Source organism: Bos indicus, chromosome 1, assembly GCF_029378745.1.
Source record: "Bos indicus isolate NIAB-ARS_2022 breed Sahiwal x Tharparkar chromosome 1, NIAB-ARS_B.indTharparkar_mat_pri_1.0, whole genome shotgun sequence".
NCBI lineage: Eukaryota > Metazoa > Chordata > Mammalia > Artiodactyla > Bovidae > Bos > Bos indicus.
In genome coordinates this window covers 36,804,593-36,829,114 of record NC_091760.1, presented here as the reverse complement: position 1 = coordinate 36,829,114, position 24,522 = coordinate 36,804,593, and the positions used below count along the sequence as shown (strand labels likewise).

Here is a 24,522-nt window from a genome sequence, read left to right as displayed (position 1 = left end):
TAAGTAGTATCAAACAGTAACAGCATTAAAAGGAAAATAAACTTACAAATGATTGAACATATTATGTTTTTAAATGCAGATTTCCAAAATGTTCATGCTTTTGCAAGAAAAACAATATGTTACAAGCTAATAAATATATAACCCGACACACAAAAAAAAGGATCACTTGGCTCTGTGGAGAAAAGAACCAAGAAAACTAGAAGCAGGGAGATAAAATTTCCCAGAGGAAGGATGACTATGGCTTGGATCAAGGTCGTGACAGTGATTGCAGCAGTCAGATAAACTTTTTCTCCCTTACTAGATGATATGGTTTCTTGAAGGAAGGGGATGTGAACTTTTCCTTCTTTAATCTCCTATAATCATTAGGATGAAACTTTCCACATAGTACACAGCCAATTTTTTTTTTTTTTTTTTTAGGAATACCTTCTACAACACTTTATGTACCTAGATCTATGCCTAAGATAATTAAGGATAATTCAATAGATTGATACTAAGAAAAAATAAGTTATATATATATATATACTGTCAGACAGGCATATATGCAGCATTTTATAAATACCTATTGAGTTATGAGCACTTACTAGTTATTGAAGTTAAGTTCAAAATATAAAGAGAATACAAAGAATCTCAAGAGTTAAAGGGCAAAACATGTGGAATCTAAAACATGGCACAAATGAACCTATCTACAACACAGAACTAGACTCACAGACATAGAGATCAGGCTTATAGTAGGGGAGAGGACAGGGGAGAGGAGTGCACCAGGAATCTGGGGTTGGTAGATACAAACTATTACATATAGAATGGATGAACAACAAGGTCTTACTGTATTGCACAGGGAACTATATCCAGTCTTCTAGGATAAACCATAATGGAAAATAATATTTTAAAAGAATGTATATATGTGTAAAACTGAGTCACTCTGCTGTTCAGCAGAGATTGGTACAACACTGTACATCAACTATACTTCAATAAAAGAAAAGACTAGCAATTCAAAATAATAAAATTTTAAAACAATAATAAAAAAAAGGAGTTAAAGGACAAAATGGCTTCAGTTAATATAGAGTTTTAAAGAAACTACAAATAGAATATTTTTTTCAAAAAAATCAAGTTAAGAAAGGACTGCATAGTAAGAGTTAAGTCCCATAAAGGGAAGCAGAAATTGAATATTTGCTCTTCACAAGCATGGGATGAAATGGAGGAAATTAAAATAATAAAAAAGGATGAATGAGTTTTAAGATTCTAACTCAGTTCTACTTTTTTTTCAACTGCCTCCCCTCTTGATAAATTATATACACTCACTGTAGTAAATCTGGATTATTAAAAAAATCATCCATCATTTTCTGCCCACATATAACCACTATTAACATCTTGGTAATTTCTCTTTTCTAGCGTGTGACTTGGGGTTAGTTGCTTAACCTCTCTGAGTCTCATCTGTGCCATTCATAAAATGAAGATTAAAAACAGTACCTATCTCACAGGATTATAGAAAAGAATCAATAAGAAAGTAGCACAGGGGCTGAGATACTTTTTTTTGAAAAGGCCAGAAAGCTGTTTATGAGCCACACATTGTCCATCTCAACTACTTAACCCTGTTATATCATGAAAGCAGCCATAGAAAATACAGAAGTGAACGGGCAAAGTCCAATAAATTTTTATTTGCAAAAGCAGGCAGTGTTGCTTATATCACAATGGCTTGCAGCAAAGGTTCATAACTTGTTGGTGTATCTGAATGACTGTGGTCTGTATTTGTTTAGTAAGATTTGAAATTCTTAGGAGAATCTGAGAAAAAAACAAAAACTTTACACTTGCTCACCAAGGAAATGCAAGTACACTTCTTTTGCAAATACTTTTAGAGTTCACAGACTTCCTGAAGTCACAAATGACTCCTATAGTTTATCTTCAAGAAATCCTGTCTCTAGTGAAGTAGCTCATTTGATTTTTATTTACAGCACCACCCCCCTCTAAAATACAGTGCATCTGGTGAGAATGGACCAGCCTATATTCAAACTGTATAGTCTTCCTACAAACAAATTTTTCCACCTAATTTTTTAGTCATTATATTTTATCTTCCTAGGTCATTATATAGTCATTGAGAACATTTTTTAAGGCTGAATAGTTTACGAGGTTGAAAAATGTTCAGCTGTTTTAGCTGTTCTGGTTGCGTTTTCATTTTCAACTCATTCCTTTAATTACAGTTAATATTACAATGAATTGCTTTATATCCAAATTTATATTTCTCAGAAATTAATGTTGTAAGTCAAAAAGTACAAATTATTTTTAATGTTTCTAATCTATTTTGATGAATTATGGTTCAGAAAGCTTGTGGTGATTTCTGCTCCCATCATTTGAACATGAGATATCCATTTCACCACACCCTCATTGTGTATGGAATATGACTTTACTGATGAGTTCTATAACCTGAGAGATCTTTGGCAAGTTTCCAAAACATGGCAAAGGATAATAAAGTCTAAAAATGCACAGCCACTGCTCTACGTTAGTAAAATTTCAAGACATTCAAGGTTAATCTAAATAATATGGAGAGACAAACTTTAAAATTTTAATCATTAAGAAAAACATCTGAAATATATTCCATAACCCTCCAGCCTTCAAACTACTAGGTTTGTAATCATCACTAACTCTTGCATTTTAAAAATGACCACTACAGTGAGCCACTGCTTCAGAGAGAAGCATATCCCATTCAAGTGGGTTGGGGGAAAAAATAAAAAGTTTGAAAATCACTTATTAGAGAGAACTTCTGATAGCTTAAGTTTAGTTTTTTTCTCTCTTTCGCATTCATGAACATCTTTAGTTTCTGCTGCCTTGAGTATTTTTAAATCACTACTTCCACTCAATAATTGCTTAAGTATAGTATATACTGATATATATGCACAGATACTATAATAGATACTGAATGCTTATTCCTAGATATAATATATATGTATACTTGAATGGTTAAGTATACAGGCTCTTGACAGACTGGCCAAGATTCCAATCTGACTTAGGCCATTTCATCTCTCTTAGTCTAAAATTTTCTAAACTTTAAAATGAGAATAATGGCACATACCACATAGGGTAGTGGATTAAATGAGACAGAAGAGGTAAAACACTTATCACAGTATCTGACACACAGAAAACACTCAAAATATCACTTATATTCATAAACTTCAATAAAATAAGTAAACCTTTCTGATAACTAAAAATATAACACACACATAGCAAATCATTGACAAGTGGTTAGTGAATATTTAAAATGTTTTAACTTCAGGGTAACTAAAACAGATATGGGTTAATTTTAGTAAACTCCAGTTATAGAACTATGTATTAGTAAATTGTGTACATGTTTTATCAGAGTATCAAATACATACACACATATATAAGGTACAAAGAACAATGTTGTGTACCCATCTATTAATATCTACTGATACAACTACTTCTCTAATTTCTTTCTCTTTTCACTTCTCTTTTACCATAAATGTAGCCAGAAAAGGAGGATGTCCCCTTCTCTCTCAAAGTTAATTAACTAATCAATTCTAGTGTATCACTCAACACTGAATAAATACAGCTCATCAAGTTCTCCATGCCTTTACCTACCCAGACAAGCCCTGAGGAACAAAAATACAGACTAATGGTCACTCTGTTCTCAAAATCAGCAAACTCAAATGGTTCTGCAGGTCAATTAAATCTATCTCTTTAAGAAGCTACCATTTTAGACTTCTGTTCACTTTAAATCTCTAACCACCCCCATATACTCTCAAGAGATGAAGCTTCCACCTACCCCAAAACTCCTATACAAAGCACCTCTTCCATTTGTGCTTTGAATCTTATCATCCTTTCCCTTTTAGGATCTTATTTTACAGATTATCTCTTCTTTCATTATTTCTTCCTTTCAAATGAATCATTCTCATCCAATTTTAAGCACAACAAATTCTCAACTATTTTAGGAAAAATAAAAAAAAAAACTTCACCTTCAAGCCACAATTTCTCCAGTTTCCACCCATATCTTCCCATCTCCTTTATATCTATATTACTATTTACATCTTTGCTTCCCACTCCTCAAACTACTCCAGTCTGACTCCTGCTCCCATCAATTACATGAAAACAGAGCTTTGCTTAAAGTCACCAAAGATCTCCATGTTAATTCAATGGTTGGACCTCAATAGTTTTCGATACCAATTACCATTCACTTCATCCTTCATTCTTATCTTCTGTTTCACCATAGTTACCTGGTTTTCTCCAAGCTCTTTAATCTTTCTCAGACTTATCAAGTCTCAATATTTCTAATAGGCCATTTAACTGTGGAGTTTCTTCACTTCTAAGTCTTTTTCTCTATATTATCTTTTTATGTGAGCTCATTCACATGCATGGCTTCAAATACCATCCACACAACTATGACTGACCAGACCTCACTTCTGAGCTCCGGATTATGTAAAGCCAATCATCTTTAAGATCTCTCCTTGGAGACACCTTAAATTCAACAAACTAAAGCAAAGAATCTCAGTCAAAGTCAACTTGCCCGAGAATGCAGGCGCCTGCATTTTATATATACTTTTTCTTCATAGACCTGATCAAAGTTATAGCTATACACTAAAACAGGGACAGTGCCTGTTTGATTATCACTATATGACCAATGCCTTATATAGTCATTCATCAGGATTTGGGAGACTGGTTCCAGGATCATTTCCAAAACCTCTACCCCACCCACAGATACCCAATCTGTAGGTGCTCAAGTGTTTCATTTAAAATGGTATAGTATTTGTATATAACCTACACATATTCTCCCAAATACTTTAAATCATCTGTGGATTACTTAAATACCTAATACAATGTAAATGCTATGTAAATAGTTGCCAGTGTGCAGCAAATTCAAGTTTTGCTTTTTGGAACTTTCTGGAATTTTCCCCCCAATATTTTTTCATCTCTGGTTGGCTGAACTCGGGGCTATAGAGCCATGGATATGGAGGGCCAATTTTATAAACAATAAGCATCAACCCTAACATCAATCACTTTTTTTTCTACTGTTTAAACACAAAGCCTTTCAACTGTTTTTCATGTTCACCACTGCTTTGGGGAATTGAAGGTATTAAGTGGTTGGTATATGAGTGTCAATATACTGAACTTTAGGATCTTATGTCACACATTATACAGATTGACCTCCTCTCATATTTAGTTGCCACCAAGTGTTCCACCACAGTGCTAAACAGGTGATGCTGATTGGGTCTCATCCCAGAGAGCTGACCTATTACTGAACAGAGTTTACAGCTGAAATGATGAACCAACCTGTCAGAGATAAGCTAAAAAATAAAGGTGATACATATTACATGGAAGCTGAAGACTTCCTTGTATTAGATTCCTTTGAAATTACAAACTGTAAAAATACTCTCCAAATCAGACTAGATATTGTAAAAATATAACTAGAGTTAGTATTTTAATAAATTATATTAGATTTCAAATGGCCTAATATCCTGCTCATTACATATTAATATATACTTTATTAAAACAACAACTTTTGGCTGCAAGCCATGTGATATCTTAGTTCCCTGACCAGGGACTGACCCCATGCCCCCTGCAATGGAAGCATGGAGTCTTAATCACTAGACTGCTAGGGAATCCCAATATACATTTTAAATAGCATATTAATTGACCATATTTTATTGATCATATTTTATTTTTCAAATACATATACACCTTTTACCATATCTTTCTTTAAAGTTTTCTTTTTTGCTTTTATTTGTAATTGCTAAAGGTATAGTTTATCAAATTTTGGCAAGAAAATAAAGATCAGTGCCAACAATAACAGTACAATTAGTGCCTTAACGTCTGTTTGGCAGAACTGTAAAATAATGGTATCACTCGAAGTTTTAAAGCAATGACTTCATTTAAAAGTATTTTCTTCTACCATTTTATCTACAAAAACTGAAATAAATTTCTTTAACCCAATGTTATGGGTGATTATTAGAAAGCAGTAATGAATATATATTTTAATGCAAGACTGTATATAAAGAAGTTATTTAAGTTTAGGCTGTCATTGGTTAACCTAAAATTATAAACCAATTCATTTTTTTTAAAAAAGCATTTCACATATTTTTCAGAAACAAAGGAGTTCAAATTTCATCATGCTCAAAATATTCTTGCATTTATTCACAGAAAATAAGCAATCTGTGAAATAGGGAGAAAATAAAAAGTTTTTTTATATTTTATTTTTCCTCTGATTATAAAGATAGTAGATTTAATGAAGCAAACACAAAAAAATAAAATAAATGTAAAGAAAAATATTCATCTATAAACATATCACTAATAAATTATCCACTGTTTACAATTTGATTTTTTTTTGGTCTTTTTATTTACAAAAGTGATATCACCTGCCTTCAGTGTCTTTTTCTGTTGTTATAATGCGACTAACAATTTCCCATATGAATAAATATCCCTTAAACAATGACTCTTAGGGGCTTCCCAGGTGGCTCAGTGGTAAAGAATCTGCCTGCCAAGGCAGGACACATGGATTGACTCCTGGGTCAGGAAGAGACCCTGGAGAAGAAAATCGGAACCCACTCCCATATTCTTGCCTAGGAAATCCCATGGACAGAGGAGCCTGGCAAGGCTATATTCTATGGGATCACAAGAGTCTAAACAACAACACATGACTGTTAGGAGAAAGGATTCCATTAAATTTAACATTTTCCTAACTTTTGTTATTAGCTAATTTTTAATAATGTGCTATTACAAATAATGTCATTATGAACAATTAGTAGTATTCAATGCATCACCGACTCGATGGACGTGGGTTTGGGTAGATTCCGGGAGTTGGTGATGGACAGGGAGGCCTGGTGTGCTGCGATTTATGGGGTCGCAAAGAGTCGGACACGACTGAGCGACTGAACGGAACTGAATGCTGAAAGTCTACCTTTCATAATTGAAAGAATTGAAAGTCAACCTGAAAGTCAACCAAAAAAAGCATACTGCTAAGTTGCTTCAGTCGTGTCCAACTCTATGGACTATAGTCCGCCAAACTTCTCTGTCCATGGGATTCTCTAGGCAAGAATACTGGAGTGGGTAACCATTTCCTTCTCCAGGGGGAAAGAAAAAGCATAAAAAATAGCAAAGTATTTAGCTCCCTAAATATAGCCAACAAGGTCTAGGATTCACTTTGTTTTGTTTTTCATTATTACAATAATTATAATAAATAAATAACATGGAGGTAAACATCATACTTGTTAAAAGAATTGCCAAGTGACTACTTCCGGGGACTATGTGGGGAAGGAACAGGACAAGAGTATGACCGCTATTTTTTTATTATAATCTGTGGCAAAATAGGAAAAAGAAAAATAAAAACACAAACAAAAAAAGGTTGCCTCTACAATATCCATTCTTATTTTCTTCCTTCCTTATTAACAGAATCATGTGAAAGTAAAAGTTGCTCAGTCCTGTCAGACTCTTTGGAACCCCATGGACTTAGTCCATGGAATTCTTCAGTTCAGAATACTGGAATGGGTAGCCTTTCCCTTCTCCAGGGGATCTTCCCAAGCCAGGGATCGAACCCAGGTCTCCCGCATGGCAGGCAGATTCTTTACCAGCTGATCCACAAGGGAATCATAGGCATGTGTTTATCCAGGAGAAAAATACAAAAATATATCGTAACATTCTTTTCAGATGGCACTAGCTAACAAGATGGAAATCAAAGCTACTGAGTAGAATTTACAGCAAGATGTTTTTGGCTTACCCCAGAGACACCCCATTCCTGCTACATGGAACTGAGATTTGATGCTTGGAACTTCAGCAACTATTTTGGATCATGAGGCAAACTTGGATAGACGATAAAGATGACTAGTAAGAAAGAACAAATGATGATAAAGCTACCATATCATTCCTACTAACCATTCAAGACTTTTCATATGAGAAATAAATATGTATTCATTTAAACTATTTAAGTCAGGTAAACAGTAGAAACAGTGTCAGACTTTACTTTTTGGGGCTCCAAAATCATTGCAGATCTTGATTGCAGCCATGAAATTAAAAGACGCTTACTCCTTGGAAGGAAAGTTATGACCAACCTAGATAGCATATTCAAAAGCAGAGACATTACTTTGCCAATAAAGGTCCATCTAGTCAAGGCTATGGTTTTTCCAGTAGTCATGTATGGATGTGAGAGTTGGACTGTGAAGAACGCTAAGCGCCGAAAAATTGATGCTTTTGAACTGTGGTGTTGGAGAAGACTCTTGAGAGCCCCTTGGACTGCAAGGAGATCCAACCTGTCTATCCTAAAGGAGATCAGTCCTGGGTGTTCACTGGAAGGACTGATGTTGAAGGTGAAACTCCAATACTTTGGCCAGCTCATGCAAAGAGTTGACTCATTTGAAAAGACCCTGATGCTGGGAAGGATTGGGGGCAGGAGGAGAAGGGGAAGACAGAGGATGAGATGGCTGGACTGCATCACTGACTCGATGGACATGAGTTTGGGTAAACTCCGGGAGTTGGTGATGGACAGGGAGGCCTGCCGTGCTGCGGTTTATGGGGTTGCAAAGAGTTGAACACGACTGAGCAACTGAACTGAACTGAACTTCTTCTAGCAGCAAAATGCAATAACTCAATTTTAAGTCTTATATGACTTATTAATAAACAAAGCACATGCAAAAACATAAAACTAAATCAACAAATAATTCCAGGAATAGTAAAAATGTATTATTATACTCCTAGTAACTGCTCAAGAAACTATATTATGTGAACTTTATACCAAGACTAAGAGATAGGGTTGTATTTTCCTAAAACAATTAAGTTTTAATTTAAAGAGGCATGAGCATGTAGTTTGTAAAACTATGAAGTGAACTCTTTTTCTGTTAGATTGTTTATCTGTTTAAAGTGCCTGCTACACACTGTGCTGTGCTCAGTTGCTCAGTCGGGTGGGACTCTTTGCGACCCAAGGGACTGTAGCCCACCAGGCTCCTCTGTCCATGGGGATTCTCCAGGCAAGAATATTGGAGTGGGTTGCCATGCCCTCCTCCAAGGGATCTTCCCAACCCGGGGATCGAACCCAGGCCTCCCGCACTGCAGGCAGATTCTTTACCATCTGAGCCACTAGGGAAGCCCAAGAATACTGGAATAAGTAGCCTATCACTTCTCCAAGGGAACTTTCCAACCCAGGAATCAAACCGGGGTTTCCTGCATTGCAGGCAGATTCTTTACCAGCTGAGCTACCTGGGAAGCCCTTCTTGCTACCCAGGATGCACGCTAGCTGCTTAAAATTATTTGATGAGATGATTAAATACTTTCTTTCAAGACAGAGTATCCACTAAGAGTTCCAAAGTAATGTTATAGCAGGGTTTCTCAACTTTGGCACCAGATAGTTCTGTCGATGATTCTATTGACCACTATGAACCAGATAATTCTTTGCTGTTAGAGCTGCCCGGTACATTGCAAGATGCTCAGAATCTCTGGCCTCTTCGCATTAGATGCCAATAGCAAGCCCCCAAGTAAGACAATCACAAATAGCTCCAGATGTTGCCCAATGTCTGCTACAAGAAATAAAATCTGAAAAACAATATACTCATTTTTGCAAATCAGTTAGTGCTTCATTAGGAACATTTGGCTTTTCTAGTTAATTAACAATTTAGAATTGTAACATTTCTAAATTCCCTCTCAGGTTTACTGCAGGATACAAACTTTAAGTGACCTACAGATTAGATTATCTCTAATGTTCCTCTTAAACCTTCAGAGGACTTCACATGTGAGAAATATTAATAGCCTCTATCTATTTAAGCCTATCTGTGTGCTAGGTATAGTACTGAGAACCTCACGTTCATTCTCTCATTTTATACTTATGACATCCTCATGGGATGGCTATTTAACCCCACTATAATAAGAAAGGATTTTAAAGTCTATTTTAATCAACATATTGAAGTGCTTTCAGAAATACTTATATATCATTCACTATATCCATTCTAGCACTGAACTAAGAAGGGTATCTTTAACTTACTTAATTTATAATTTGTGATAAAAATTTTCAATGTATCTAGCAACAAAATTAAGTTGAATTACCACAGCCTTCAGGTATGGGGGAAATGTTCACAGCCCCTAAGAAATCGGAGATAATTAACTGTTACTTGGAATATTTTTTATACTGTGGCATAATGAAAGAATACCTTAAAAATTTTCCATCCATTATTCCCTGAGTTCTTCAGTAAGTTTTTCTTCTCTCTTGTACAACTTGACCAAAAAAAAATAAAAGTCACTTTATAATTATTTGAGGATTCATTTGTAATTTCAATCTATAGTTCAGAAAAAATCGAAGGTTGGGTCCAAAAATCCCAGCTTGTTCACCTGACAAATTAAGTTGCTCAGGCCTCAATTTCAACAATGTAACTTGCGTAACAAGACCTATATGAAGGCCTTAAGAGTTAGTAGGCCCTCAATAAAAATTACATTTCTCTTCCTTTCATCCTCAAATTAAATATCAGCTAAGGGCCAATTCCAATGCAACTGGAAATGAACATTTTCAGTCTCCCAAATCCAACATCTCAAAAATCAGTTATAGGCTAAGCGATTATCCCCTTAGTTTGAGATTTTAAATTACTAGTATTGTTTCTCAAATAGAAAGTTTATCATCAAATGCATTGAATGCATGCATAATTTTTCACTTTTATTATCTACAGTCTTCTGTTTTACTCTTCCCTGTGGTAAGACACAAAACTATTCTTGAAAAGAAGTGTTCCTTCCTCTCCTTTCACCCACACAACTAACTGCCAAGAAATTTTGATTCATATTTCTCTCTAATAGGAGGAAGAAAAATTAGAGCCTTTCTTCTCAACTTTACAAGGCTGTGTGTTTAATTCATGTATTGAGTTAACTGTCACCAACTCAAGTACGTGTTATCCATTTTATGGATTACTCACAACTAGTAATTTACTAATGAAGGCAAGTTACCCTTAGCGAATATTAGGAAACCAAATATTTAAAAATAAACAATCTTTAGGAATTACACTGTATTCCCTTACTAGCAAATAAAGCATAATTATTATACTAGAATTCTATTAATCAGTCTTAAAATGCAACTTAATTCAGGTAATCTTTTATTCCATCTTGAAGTTTTAACACAAAAAAGTACTTCACAAAGCTCACCTCCAAGGTGGAACCAGGATAGGAACCCTAAGAAGAGATCTTTTGGTAATGTAGAGTATTATAAAATATGTTATGAGATTTCAGGTAAAAGTTGGTAACATGAAAGTATGTCAGTATAACACTCATAATTTAGCAATATAAAGCTCTTCCTGTTTACTTTTATTTCCTTGGATATTTTAGGATGTAGTGGGGTTTTATAAAATAGTCAACTTCTTTTGTTCTTAAAATAATTTACTGTCACTATTCAGACACTGTATTTCACAAGCTAAATTTATTCATTTGTTCTTAAAGTTAGTTTCAAGAAATAGAAGGAAAGTAATTAAAAGTTCTCCAAAAATGTTCTGGCCCTCAAACTAAATTTTGCATTCTACAGCAAATAAATTTACAAAGCTAAATGTAACCAAAGCCAAGATGCTCATTAATGATATAAAAAGCAAAATATAGATAAAGATACTTTCTGTCTGTGATGCTATTAAAAAGATCAATTGTAACAATTTTACAGCCGTTTAAAACTCCTGCAGGTAAATAATCTACTGAAAACATGGTTTCTACATGTAAAATATAGAGGACAAGCTCTGTAAAGATACAACCTTTAAATTCTGAATGCCAATACAAAAAAAAAATTTTTTTAAGAAAGTTGCTAAATAGAGAGCAATGCCAAAGAAAACTCACATATCCCGTATAACAAGACAATTTCCACCATCAAACAAACTTATCTATTTTGGAGAAGAAGGGGATGAAATCTCCCTGAAAATGTCAACCCCACCCTTTTTTCTAAGCAATCTCTCAATGCTTGGAAAGACATAAAATCAAATTTCAGCAAACATGATGCTCCTTTCTGCTTAGCTTTCTTACTTGCTACCAGAATGAAATTAATGGCTAACTTTAATATGTAAAGGATCCAAAGGATTTCACATATTCACTCGTTTAATTACTATCCGGATTTGAAGGTAAAGAAACTAAGGCACAAAGAGGTTAAGTAATCTGTTTAAGATAACACAGCTAGTAGTGGAACCAAGATTTGAATCCTATACATCCAAGATAATAAACAAAGGAATGAGATGGAAAAGGAGCAATTAAATTTTTTCCCAAGAGTTTGCAAAATAATAGTGCTATGAAAGAGAACAAAATGTTAAACTATAAATATATGCAGATGTAAATGTATACGTTACATAAATTCTACCCCTGCACAAATATGGTACTTTAATATTTGATTATGCTTAAACGTTCTAAATACATCAAATCGTTGTGGCTGTCGACCAAGTAAGTAATTTACTGTCACTGTTCAGACACTGTTTTGTTGTTTTTTTTCACAGGCTAAATAAAATACACTATAATTTAAAGGAAGAGGGGGTGGTGGTGATGTAACCAGAGCAATAGTTTCAGGAAAGCTACTTTCTCTATTAGCAGTTTATTAGAAAAGAGCTTGTGTGTATCGGGGAAAGGAGTAAGAAAAGGAAAGATGACAATCCCATGGCCTTAGCCCCACCTTCCAAAAAAGTAACTAAATCACTGTGGGTCAGCGCCTAAGCCAACTGGAGAACTAGCCCAGCGGGATCTCGTGAGGGGATGACAGGAGACCCTAGCAGAGGGGGAGGGGTGGCGATGACAGGAGAGGGGGCGGTAGAGAGATGGCACGCCTTCCATATCCGAAAAAGGGGAGAATACGGGGGGCAAGGGGCGGAGAAGGGAAGGCAAGATATGTTGCCAGAGACTCCAAATGAGGTGACAAGAAACAGGATAGGAAACACAAGAAAGGCGGGACCCTCGGGCAGAAAGGGGTCTGTCTGGGGCAGGGGAGGCATGTCAGTACAGAGCTTTCCTGCCAGCTGACCCTCCGGTACAACCCCTCCACCCGGGACAAACTCTCACTTTCTCCGCAACCCTAAACCTGCGCGGGTCATCCCGAACCCGCTCCCCGCCCCCCAACCCCCACCCCAAGCCGGATAGGTGGAGGGGGGAGCTTCATCCTCAACGCTCCTCGCTGCGCCGGTGGCGCGAGCGCCGGACACAGCCCAGATTCGGAGACGAGAAGAGCAGGAGAGGCAGGGAGGCCCAGGACCGCTGACAAGTCCGGGCGGGCGGTCGACGGGCGCCTCACCTGACAGAAGCGTCGGCAGTAATCCCGACTGCTGATCCCGACGCCGCCACCACCGCAGCTGCCGCCGCCAGCGCCGCCTCTGCCGTCGCTCGCAGCTCTAAGCCCGGCTGGGCCTGGCGGGGACTCCACAATGGCCACGAGCTCTTCTCCGAGGCGTTCGGCCTCTTGGTCGCTCTCTTCCTCCGCCATGAGGCTCTCGCCGCCCAGCGCGTACCAACCCCTGCGCCGCCGCCGCTGTAGCTGCCTCGGCTAACCTCCTCCTCCTCCTCTAGTTCCCTCCCCCTTCTCTCCTCCCCAGCCGGACAGGGGCCTCTCGGCTGGCTCTACTTCCGGCTCCGCCCACCCACGCCCCCGGTTTTCATTGGAGGATGCTAGCCGCCAATCATGCACATGTCCGCCCTTCTACCACTATTGGTCAAATTTGCCGTCTGTTTGATAGACTTGGAGTCCGTTGGTCAATGTTGCTCGGCGGTTGCTGGGGGCCGCCTACGAGCTCTGCCACTGGCGGCACAGGAGGACGGGGCGCGGCGGGGGACACGGCGGCCGCCGCGGGGCTCGTTCGTGCAACAGCGGCGGCGACGGCGGCGGTGGCGGCGGCGGCTGGTCCTCCTCCCTCTCCCTATTGCTCCTCCTATTCTTCCTCCTCCTTTCCTTTCCGGCCGTGTATCGTCCACTTCCCCTAGCGACGGCCCAGATCCTACGGTACCGAGAAGCTAGGGAGGCCGAGGGTGGGCCCGGCCGTTGGTGCGGGCTTTGGGCCCGGGGCCTTCCGTCCCGAGCGGGAGCCGGGGGCGGGGCCGGGGCGCCGTTGTCGGCGGGAGGAAGAGGGAGGGGACGGGAAACCTGACAGCGGCCGCCTCCGCCAGGCGCCTGCCGCCTCCTCCCTTGAGACTGCCGCCAACTCGGCTGTTGAGTTCCCGGGCCCACGGCCGGCAGCTGGGACTCGGCCCTACCCAGCTAGCGGGCAGGGGCGGTGAGACGCCGGCGTGCTGGGCTCCGCGCGGGAGGAGGGAGTCTAGACGCCGGGAGCGTCGCGAGCCCCGCCTTTCCCTCCTCCCGATCCCTGGGGCTGGGGCACTCGAGGAGGCTCAGATCGGGGCGGACGACTGAGGAGGGACTGGGCTGAGGAGAGCTGGGGTAAACGTTGGGATCCGGATTTATGGACTTAACTAGGATGATTTTAAACACACCTGCGTGGTGGCTGTTGTGGACGTTCTTCGTTTTTTTTCATCCACTCTTCTTCCCCCCCTCCATTTTTTCTTTCCATTTGTTTTTCGTGTTTTACAGTAAAGGCATGACTTCCCAGCACCTCAGGGAAAATAGGGTGCAAGCCCAGAAACTGTTTCCCCATCACCACTTGTTGAAAAACTGATTTGAAGGCATATCCGGGTTTGAACAAACGGAAAGTGCCAGGATTTAATGCGTCTTTGGTTTTGCGCTGGAGACCCTTCACTGCTAGGTATCAAGACGAAAAAAACTGGAAACTCATCCGGTAAACATTTAAACTTGAAAACTTCTGATGAGTTTTATTTTTATCCAGTAAATGATTTGCTTCTTTTCTTTTGTTGGCCAATTACTGGCCTTAACTTTTTAACTTCCTCGTTTAAAATATCTTTACTTCTATGGTAAACACTTTTGTTCTTCGGTTCTGTAAACTCGAGCAACCTCTACTGGGTAGATACTTGCCTCTGCAGTAACACAAATGTACTAAAAAACTTACAAGATTTTGTAATGAATAGGCCTTTCATATTAACACAAGTGATTGCGTGTTTTATGCTTCAGAGAATAACGAACAGGTAATTGTTTACAGTTTGAAATCCAAAGATAGACTTTAAACATAGAATGATTTAAGCATCACTAGTCACAAATATGTAATGTTTTCCATAAAGAGGTTGGAACCATTCATTATAATTGGGACTGACTTGGTATAAGATTCTACAACACATACCATAAAGTACAAATATGTGTAGTGGTAATTCACTGTTAAGTACGCAGGAATTGTCTTCTGCAATTGAAAACCTATATCCTAAATAATATTTGACACATGAAAGCCTTGGGTTAACAGATTTTTATTGGAAAAAAAAATTAAACCTATTACAGCCTAAACTTTCCAAGAATACTGGGAAATGTTGAGTTCTCTGAGGTTATGTCCACAGGTGTCTAATACATAAATTCTTTTGAGATATTTCATGTTAATCAGCTATGAATTCTGTAGCATAGATTAATGGAATACTCCAATGTTTTTTATTATGCTTATAAAGCATAGTTCTTCAGAACACACCTGGGAATTTTTCTCTAGTTTATTTAAACGGAACAGAATTCCGTCCTGAAATCTATGAAATTCACTTCAGTTTCTTTTATCTGGACTAATTTAAGAGTTTAATCCAACAAATGGTTATCATTTACAACCTTTGTTATCTCAAGATTTCAGTGGCCGTAACCTTATGATTTTGGCAATGATCAGAAAAATCTGTTGTTGGGATAAATTGAGAAATTATTAAGTTGTTTCTGAGTTAAATATTTGTGAAAATGATCACTTATTATCCCATATCAAACAAACTGTGATTGAGCATCCATCATGTATGAGATACTGTGTTAAGTTCTTAGTTTTGGTCTAACTTAATAGTTAATAAATGAAATATTAGCAAATATAAACATTACTCTTTGATGTAAACAAAAGTGTTAGAAAAGCTACTTTGCATAGCTTGACTATCACTTTTTGGAAAGGTGTCTTAGTAGAGGTGTATATACATTAGACTAATTTGAGCTCTATATTTTGACTGTAAAATTTAATGTCATTGTTGCTGCTTTTAATCACATTTGGCCTGTGTCCTTTCTTGACTTTTACTTTCTTCTCAGAACAACTTTAGAAATTATATTCATCTCCATATAGAATTATACCAGCTTAATGGCTCACCTGTTTGAATAAATTTTGTACATAATTCCTTGCAGTTGTTTTCCTAAAATCTGTCGTTCCAGAATTGTGACAGGAACAAAGTTCTTTTAAAATTGAACACACATCTAAATTAGCTCAGATTCATACAATTGATACCATTAATGTAGACCTGTGGTTAGATTTTTCTAAAGGATAGTGACATCTATGATAGTTGGAGTTCTTTTTTAATGGTTAGAATTTAATGTCATCAAAATCAAGGAATGGACTTAGTTGTTACTAGTAATTTGCTCTGGTTTTCCCTTCCCTTAACATATTTCAGGTAAGTTAAAACTTAATAGACAAGTCTATTAATAATAATTTGAATTAAATTTTCTGAAGCTTTTAATCTTAAAATGTTTAAACCTACCTTTTATTTTTGCTTCCTGCATGAAGTGTTATAACGCTTACCTTTGTTTCTCTTATCTTAAAAGAACCCCATTCAAAGTCAGAATGGAACGATTTGTAGTAACAGCACCACCTGCTCGAAACCGTTCTAAGACTGCTTTGTATGTGACCCCCCTGGATCGAGTCACTGAGTTTGGAGGTGAGCTGCACGAAGATGGAGGAAAGCTCTTCTGCACTTCTTGCAATGTGGTTCTGAATCATGTTCGCAAGTCTGCCATTAGTGACCACCTCAAGTCAAAGACTCATACCAAGAGGAAGGCAGAATTTGAAGAGCAGAATGTGAGAAAGAAGCAGAGGCCTCTAACTGCATCGCTTCAGTGCAACAGTACTGCGCAAACAGAGAAAGTCAGTGTTATCCAGGACTTTGTGAAAATGTGCCTGGAAGCCAATATCCCACTTGAGAAGGCTGATCATCCAGCAGTCCGTGCTTTCCTGTCTCGCCATGTGAAGAATGGAGGCTCCATACCCAAGTCAGACCAACTGAGGAGAGCATACCTGCCTGATGGATACGAGAATGAGAATCAGCTCCTTAACTCACAAGATTGTTGACAAGGAGGTTACCACCATTGTGATCAAGATAAATAATGTGGAGTATTAAAAGTTATGTGTTGATTGTGTGGTTCATTTTTATATTTATTTCATTTTAAATCATGTGATGCAGAATAGTTTTGCAATGTATATACAGTGGCAGGCAAAAAATTAAAAAAAAAAAACTCACTGCAAAATGTATTGTTAATTTTAGTCACCAATGGTGTAAAGCAAAACTTAGGGTTTAGAGTGTGCTAGGATACCTGGAACCTGATGGTTATCTTTAAAATTGATGGTTTTTCTCCTGAAATGTTTGTGCATGGAAGAACTGCCCTGCTTTTTTACCCTGTTGCCATGTATAATTATTCCTTGTGAGATTACTTAATTACTTGGATTGACGACTAGCTTAGGAAATTGAAGCTGCTGCCAGGCAATACCACTCACAGTAACTTAAAGAAATTATTTCCCTGATTAGAGGATCCTCAAAAAAGAAGGGAGGGTGGGAAACTATTCTTACATCTTCAGATTCCTAGCAGAAAAAGACTGTTTATTGCAGACTGTGCTTTACTTGTATATGATATAGTTACCTTAACTATCCTTCAGTTCCTCACTGTCTTTATCCCCCTTTTTTTTTTTTAAGGCTTCTTGTTGTATTTAGTAGCAGCTTCAAGTGACCAAAAGACTGAAATCTTACTGGCAGTGCCAAAGCCACTGGGAATTTTGCAGTGATACGATTTTAGTCTCTAACTATAAACAGATTTTTGAAACATAGCTTTCATTTCAAGTGTCATCCTTAATTTGCAGACTTCTTTTTTTATGTCATGGTATTAAAAAACTTCAAGATTGGCATTTTAATTTAAACAAGTAGATGTTCTATGATTGAGTTTCCTGTTTTTACAGAGAATTAGCAATTACTTTTTGGCTGACAAATCAGATAATAAGGAGATTACTTTTTATGCGTTAATTTTCCATATGATTTTATAAAAGTTTAGATAAATAGACTAGAAATAAGTGTACTTACTTTCATTTCTATGTGCTTTGCCTCTGGTGGTACAAGGTTTTTAAACATAGATGATAAACCATTGTCTAGAAATACTGGCAAGGTTTTTTTGTAGTGGCGATCTGGCAGTATCCTGCATAACTGTTTGGGTGAGGAAATAAATCAGTTCTGTTAAAGGTCAACCATGTTCAGGAAATGAGCTCTATCTGAACTTCACTATCCTGTAAGGTTATTAAAGTAGCTTAGCCCAGTTGTCATCTTTGTTGGATACCCAAAATATATTTTTTAAAAATTGAACAGCGGAAAACTTGGACTAGAGCTTTAAGAAAAAAGTCTTAAATTCTTTGAAAACATTCAAGTTAAAAGGGTTTATAAAATATATTTCTATTAAAGCACTGATAATTGATGCCCTATGTGATGTAGAGGGAGCTATCCTTGAGATCATTTTACCGCAAATCTTCATTTTAAAAAAGCCAAAGTGAGTAAGAAAAAGATGTTTTTCAGAAACAGCTTTCTATATCTTTTTTGGTAGATTTAAGTTCCTAGTTTGGATTGTCAAAGTGCCCATCTGATTTTAGATTTATGTGAGGTTTTTTGGTTGTTTTTAAACAAGCCTGCCACCAAAAAAAAAAAATCACTTGTCAAAATTTGAGCTACCAGATTTTCTCATGTTCAGTTACGTTAAAGTAGCACAATTAATGCCCAGAATAGTGCTCTCCTTGATAAAGCACATGCAAGAGGAGACCAGCAGCAAAACCTAACCAAAATGTACTTTGTTTTTACTTCCTCTAATAAAAGGTTTGCAGGCAACCATGTTTGATTTGAATTATCTAAGATGGTACAAGATCTACAAAGCTAGGAAAATAATTGAGTTTTATAGTGTTCTTTTTGGAATACAAAGATAAGGTTAGATAAACAATCATTCTGATTTTTTCAAGACTCATGAATCAGACAGCTCCCTATGTAGATGCTAGTTTGCACTGACAGCAAACACGTAGTGGCAGAACAGCTCTGAGTAGTCCTCAGCAGTAAACTGGAGGATGTACCAGAAAAACACCAGTAGTTCACATTCGAGTATTTAGTAGTTAAACCTAATTTGGTAGTCATTTAGGTCCCCTATAGTTTGATGTATTTCTCCAGGCTCCTAACTTTTCACACATTCACTATATCTAGAGGCATAATCTATCCTGTTAGAATTATATCATGTCCTTAGAAGCGTTTTCCATCCTGTTGTGGAGGTTTAATATGTTTCTTTACTGATTGTGAAATTTTTCGTTCCCTGAAACTGGTTAACTTTACTTCATAGTTAAATAGATAAGGCAGAATGATTGTGTTAGCCTGCTCAAACTGGTACAAATCTGTGAAACCATGGTTGGCATACGTTGGATAACAAACAATATCTAAGAGGCATATGCTGCAGTGGCGTGTAGTGGACATGTGTACAGACGCTTTCAATCTTAACTATAGTGTTAGTGTGATGCTATACTATTGGAAAAAAATAGCACATTTTTTTCTATTTTATAAGTTGTATGCATAAAGATAAGATTTGTTACGTTTCGTTTATAAACTGCCTTCAACACATGCTTACCTGTTAAAATAGCGTTTTCTCAAAGTATGGTAGTATGTCTTCCAGAATTTCACTATATGCTTACAGTAAATAGTTCCTAACTTGTTGAAATGTTAAATTCCTTATTGGTTTCTTTTGATTCTCTGGGGCATATAGCAAGCCTGAAAGACATTATAATCATTTCTTACAGGGTGAAAATTTAGAAAGATTGCGTATTGGAGCCTAAATAGTTATTTTATTCATTATCATCTTTGAGTAAGACTTCTTTTATTTTAAACAAATGCTACTTCCAGTTAAGGCATTTGGCCCTAATGACTTTTCAGGGACCAAAATACTTTAAAGTTCTGCATCTTAAAACTAACCAATTAAGTATCGGCTTGGGATTGTTCAGAAGTATTCATTGCTTAAAAACTATTGTAAGTGACAGTTGGCAAGATCTTCAAGCAGAAAGTTCCACAGTCAGATCTTTTGCCTGAAAAGAATCTGTATGTAAATGTTAATGGAAAATACATTTTAAAAAACTGTAAGGTGGCCCAAAACAAAAGCCACAATTTGTCATTTGGTGCTTAGTCTTTGTAAGGGCTCTCTGTGGTTTGACTTGCCCCAGCTGCCTTTAAATGAGTACAGATGACTTTCAAACATGTTTATTAAATAGAAAATTCATTCTATAATTTAATTGAGAATCTTAGCCTAAAATGTTTTGGCTTCTAGTCCACCCTGATTAAAATGTGAATAGTGAAGTGACTATCCTAAGCCTGGTTTATCTCAATCCATACTACCATAGATTTCTGAGGTAAATACAGTTCTTACGTAGTGGTATTCTACTTATATCCAGAATACTGTATTCATTAAAATTTTACTATGTTCATTTGTGTATTCCCTTGCTTATTTTTTTTGCTCATGCATGTATACTTACTATAAATTGTTGCTTTTAAAGTTTTGTCTCTGTGACTTTTAGAAATAAATTTCAAAAATTATTTCAGAATTTTTTGAAAGCATGTTTTGTTTTGTGGGTCAATAGCCCCACTCCAGTACTCTTGCCTGGAAAATCCCATGGACGGAGGAGCCTGGTGGGCTGCAGTCCATGGGGTCGCTAAGAGTTGGACACGACTGAGCGACTTCACTTTCACTTTTCACTTTCATGCATTGGAGAAGGAGATGGCAACCCACTCCAGTGTTCTTGCCTGGAGAATCCCAGGGACGGGGGAGCCTGGTGGGCTGCCGTCTGTGGGGTCACACAGAGTCGGACACGACTGAAGCGATGCAACAGCAGCATATATTTCATAATTCCAACAGATAATAAAATTTTATGAGTATAGATTTATTTTCCTACTAGTTACATCTCTGAAGGATTATTGGTCCTTACCCCCAGTATCAAAGCATACATTCTGTCAAATCAAATTCACATCATAGCTACAGATAGCCCCTTTCCCCTAAAATTATATAGGTAATATTTAAATACACTTAATCAGTACTTTTAATTGGAAACATACTATAATTTTCTACCTTTAGAACTACTAACAATGGAAGACAAGGTCCTAATTTGCATCTCATAAGTTTTAGTGGGATTTTGAAAGATTTGCTATATCCTTATTCAGCACTGGAGGAAAATGTATAGAAGTGGAAACTGTCTTATTTTACATAGTTTTGAGGGCAAATAGTCCTATTTACTGCTATTTGTAAAATATTAATGAATTTATATTTTTGGTGATTCCCTGGCAGCTCAGTCGGTAAAGAGTCTGCTTGCAATTCGAGAGACCCGGGTTCCATCCCTGGGTTGGGAAGATCACCTGGAGAAGGAAATGGCAATTCACTCTAGTATTGCCTGGAAAATCCCATGGATGGAGGAGCCTAACAGGCTATATAGTCCATGGGGTTGCAAAGAGTCAAACACGACTGAGCGACTTCGACTTTCAGTGAATTTATAAAGTAATTGACTTGTTTTTTTTCTGAAGTCAAAATGGTAGGTAGGGCCTTAAGAAATTTGTCAATACTCTTGTTTCCAGTTTAGTATCTCCAAACCATCAGAGACTTATCTTCATTTTGCCTAAAGAATCTCATCATAACCTTTATTAAATGTAAACCAATTGAATGTATGTGCTTTTGAGTTTCATAATAGTTCCTTTTCTGTGTAAATTGAGTTGTATTATGCACCTATAACGGAGAAGGCAATGGCAACCCACTCCAGTACTCTAGCCTGGAAAATCCCATGGATGGAGGAGCCTGGTAGGCTGCAGTCCATGGGGTTGCTAAGAGTCAGACACGACTGGGCGACTTCACTTTCACTTTTCACTTTCATGCATTGGAGGAGGAAATGGCAACCCACTCCAGTGTTCTTGCCTGGAGAATCCGAGGGACGGGGGAGCCTGGTGGGCTGTCGTCTATGGGGTCACACAGAGTTGAACATGACTGAAGTGACTCAGCAGCAGCAGCAGCAGCATGCACCTATAATATGGTATCTCATGATGCAAAAATGTTCCTGGGATCAGACTAGCTAACCTAGCCCAGTGAAGATTAAAACTAGCAAATAGAACAGGACTTGTCATGCATTTTATACGTATGGCATGACTTCCATCATGTTACTTGATTTCACTTGTTTTATATGCATACTACTTAGGATGAATGCTTGGCGCACTCTTGATTGGAATCATAAAAGTTCATGGCTTCAAGTTCTTGGTTAAACATGAGTAATATGCAATCAACTAGTACTTAGTTCTTATCGTGTGCTTGAAGCTACTCTAGCCACTGGGGATACATGAGAGAAAATAAAGATTTGTTGCCACAACACAGCGATGGGGGCAGAAGAGTGGAAGAGCGAATGTCTTTTCTAGCCAACCTCTTTAAACCAATTCCTTGTAAGACTAGTAAATTACCAACAAAACACTTATCATTGATTTTATCTTGATTGTCCCAGTCTTATTTTGTACAGAAGCAATAAAAATGAAAATTCTCAAATTGTCTTCATATCCTTTGAAAATCTGGTAGTGTGTTTTATCCATAAAATATGAATTTCTATATTAAAATCTGTTCAACAGTGAAAGTGAAAGTGTGAGTCACTCAGTCATGTCTCTTTGTGACCCCACTGACTGTAGCTCACCAGGCTCCTCGGTCCATGGAATTCTCCAGGCCAGAATACACTAGAGTGGGTTGCCATTCCCTTCTCCAGGAGATATTCCCAAACCTGGGATAGAACCAGGGTCTTCTGCATTGCAGGCAGATTCTTTACCATCTGAACCACCAAGGAAGCCCTATTCAACAATGGGACCAACCAATATAAATGCCTGTAATATAAGAACCTGCCACATTTTCCTGCAATGCCCATGATAAATCAAGTGTCATTGAATACTGGATGTCAAGATAGTCACTGATGTACTTCATCGATTAGACACTAATGATGATTATGATCCAACCTCCTGAGTTGATGCATATATCAGATGACAGATTCTACAATCTTGTCTGTTTAAGCATACAAGGAATCAATATGTAATAGAACACAGTGACTTTATTTTTTTCTTACTATGCTCATTTAGTACCTATTCAGTAGTAATAATAATTTTATGCATTCCTTTTAATCTAACAAATTCCACTTTTATGAATATATCAGACAGAAAATAGCAAATGTATAAAGATACACGTTAAAAGTTCATTTTAATATTATAATCATAAAAAAAACTGCAAGTGCTATGAATCCAGCAGTACTGGCTGCTGCTGCTGCTAAGTTGCTTCAGTCATATCCAACTCTGTGCGACCCCACAGATGGCAGCCCACCATCATGACACTATTCAAGTGATCTAAAAGAATAGATTAAAAGAGACACAATGTTAAATTTATATATATGTATACACACACACGCACACGCACATATAAATACAAAGTGTATTTTGGAGGAGAAAAACAATGTTATGCAAAGCACAATATGTTTTTATGTGGTAAAAAAAAAACAAACATACACCAGATGATTCAGATTAAGATTACTAACAAGTGGTGGTATTGAATGGGGCTGGGGGCAATATTTACCTTGTTTTACACACTCTTGTATGTTGACTTAAAACAAGCACATGTTATCTGTGTCACACACATAGAATAAATAGTAGACTTCATTGAAACATGCTACCATAACAGTTATATCCAAACTGTAAAGAGTAGCAATATCACATAATTCATCTACCTTATTAAGGAGATTACTAAAAAATTTTAATAGATGAACAAATATTTTTATACATCATTTTAAATTCTTTAAAATTTACCTTCATAAAATTTAGTTGTATATTTACAAAGTAAAGTCATTTTCTTTTCCCCAAGTTATGCATTTCTAAGTATGTAATGGGGAATCAGTTTCAAAATTATGACTTTAGTATCTGTATTCTATAAATAGCCTAAATTTTCTAGTTTTTTACAGCAGTTATAAGGACTACTACACAATGTTTCAATAATAACTATGACAAATATAAATCTAATATTAAACTGCTAAAACCCTGTAGGTATTTCCTAATCTGTCAGGTAAGGATAATAAGATGAATGTCATAAAATATCACTGGGTAGGTTCTCTATGTAACACCTTAATATCCTACTTCAGAAAACCAGCACTATATCAGGACTGGAACTCCATGTCTGATAATCATTGGTAATTTAATTCTGTTCCTCTCCATGAAGGTTGCTATTGTGGAATGAACATTTTTCTGAATACTCTTTTTCTACTAGGGGATGACCTAACATCTCCTTGCTTACCCCCATAGCACAACAGTAGTTTCTTTACTGTTGGGTTGGCCACTATGTTTCTTCACATTTTTCCACATTCATGGAACAAACATTGTGGCCAACCCAATACTTAGTATAATAGTAACACAAAACAAATAAGATACAGTCTTTCCCTGTTA

The 24,522-nt window shown here is 37.2% G+C and overlaps 2 protein-coding genes and 1 long non-coding RNA gene across 4 annotated transcripts in view; 1 reads left to right on the top strand and 2 right to left on the bottom strand.

The window, feature by feature from the left end:
• ZNF654 (zinc finger protein 654) overlaps nucleotides 1–13,615 on the bottom strand; it is an 87,539-nt gene extending 73,924 nt beyond the window's left edge. For both annotated transcript variants that reach the window (XM_019965415.2, XM_019965347.2), the window contains exon 1: nucleotides 13,211–13,615. In XM_019965415.2, coding sequence (XP_019820974.2) covers nucleotides 13,211–13,399 — 189 coding nt within the window. In that variant the 5' untranslated portion in view covers nucleotides 13,400–13,615. The remainder of the gene's footprint in view (nucleotides 1–13,210) is intronic.
• Nucleotides 13,616–13,754: 139 nt separating this feature from the next.
• CGGBP1 (CGG triplet repeat binding protein 1) lies at nucleotides 13,755–17,162 on the top strand. The gene is made up of 3 exons (XM_019965113.2): nucleotides 13,755–13,912; nucleotides 14,498–14,702; nucleotides 16,577–17,162. Exon 3 carries the CDS (start codon nucleotides 16,596–16,598, stop codon nucleotides 17,097–17,099), a length of 504 nt encoding a protein of 167 aa, XP_019820672.1. The 5' UTR covers nucleotides 13,755–13,912; nucleotides 14,498–14,702; nucleotides 16,577–16,595; the 3' UTR covers nucleotides 17,100–17,162.
• A 531-nt stretch (nucleotides 17,163–17,693) lies between these two features.
• Nucleotides 17,694–24,522, bottom strand: part of LOC139182261 (uncharacterized) — a 41,972-nt gene continuing 35,143 nt past the window's right edge. The window contains exon 2 of the long non-coding RNA XR_011565918.1: nucleotides 17,694–23,436. This is a non-coding gene — a long non-coding RNA (uncharacterized lncRNA). The remainder of the gene's footprint in view (nucleotides 23,437–24,522) is intronic.

Coding starts and splice junctions, on each gene's coding strand:
- CGGBP1 (XM_019965113.2), top strand. CDS start 16,596: ATGGAACGATTTGTAGTAACAGCACCACCTGCTCGAAACCGTTCTAAG.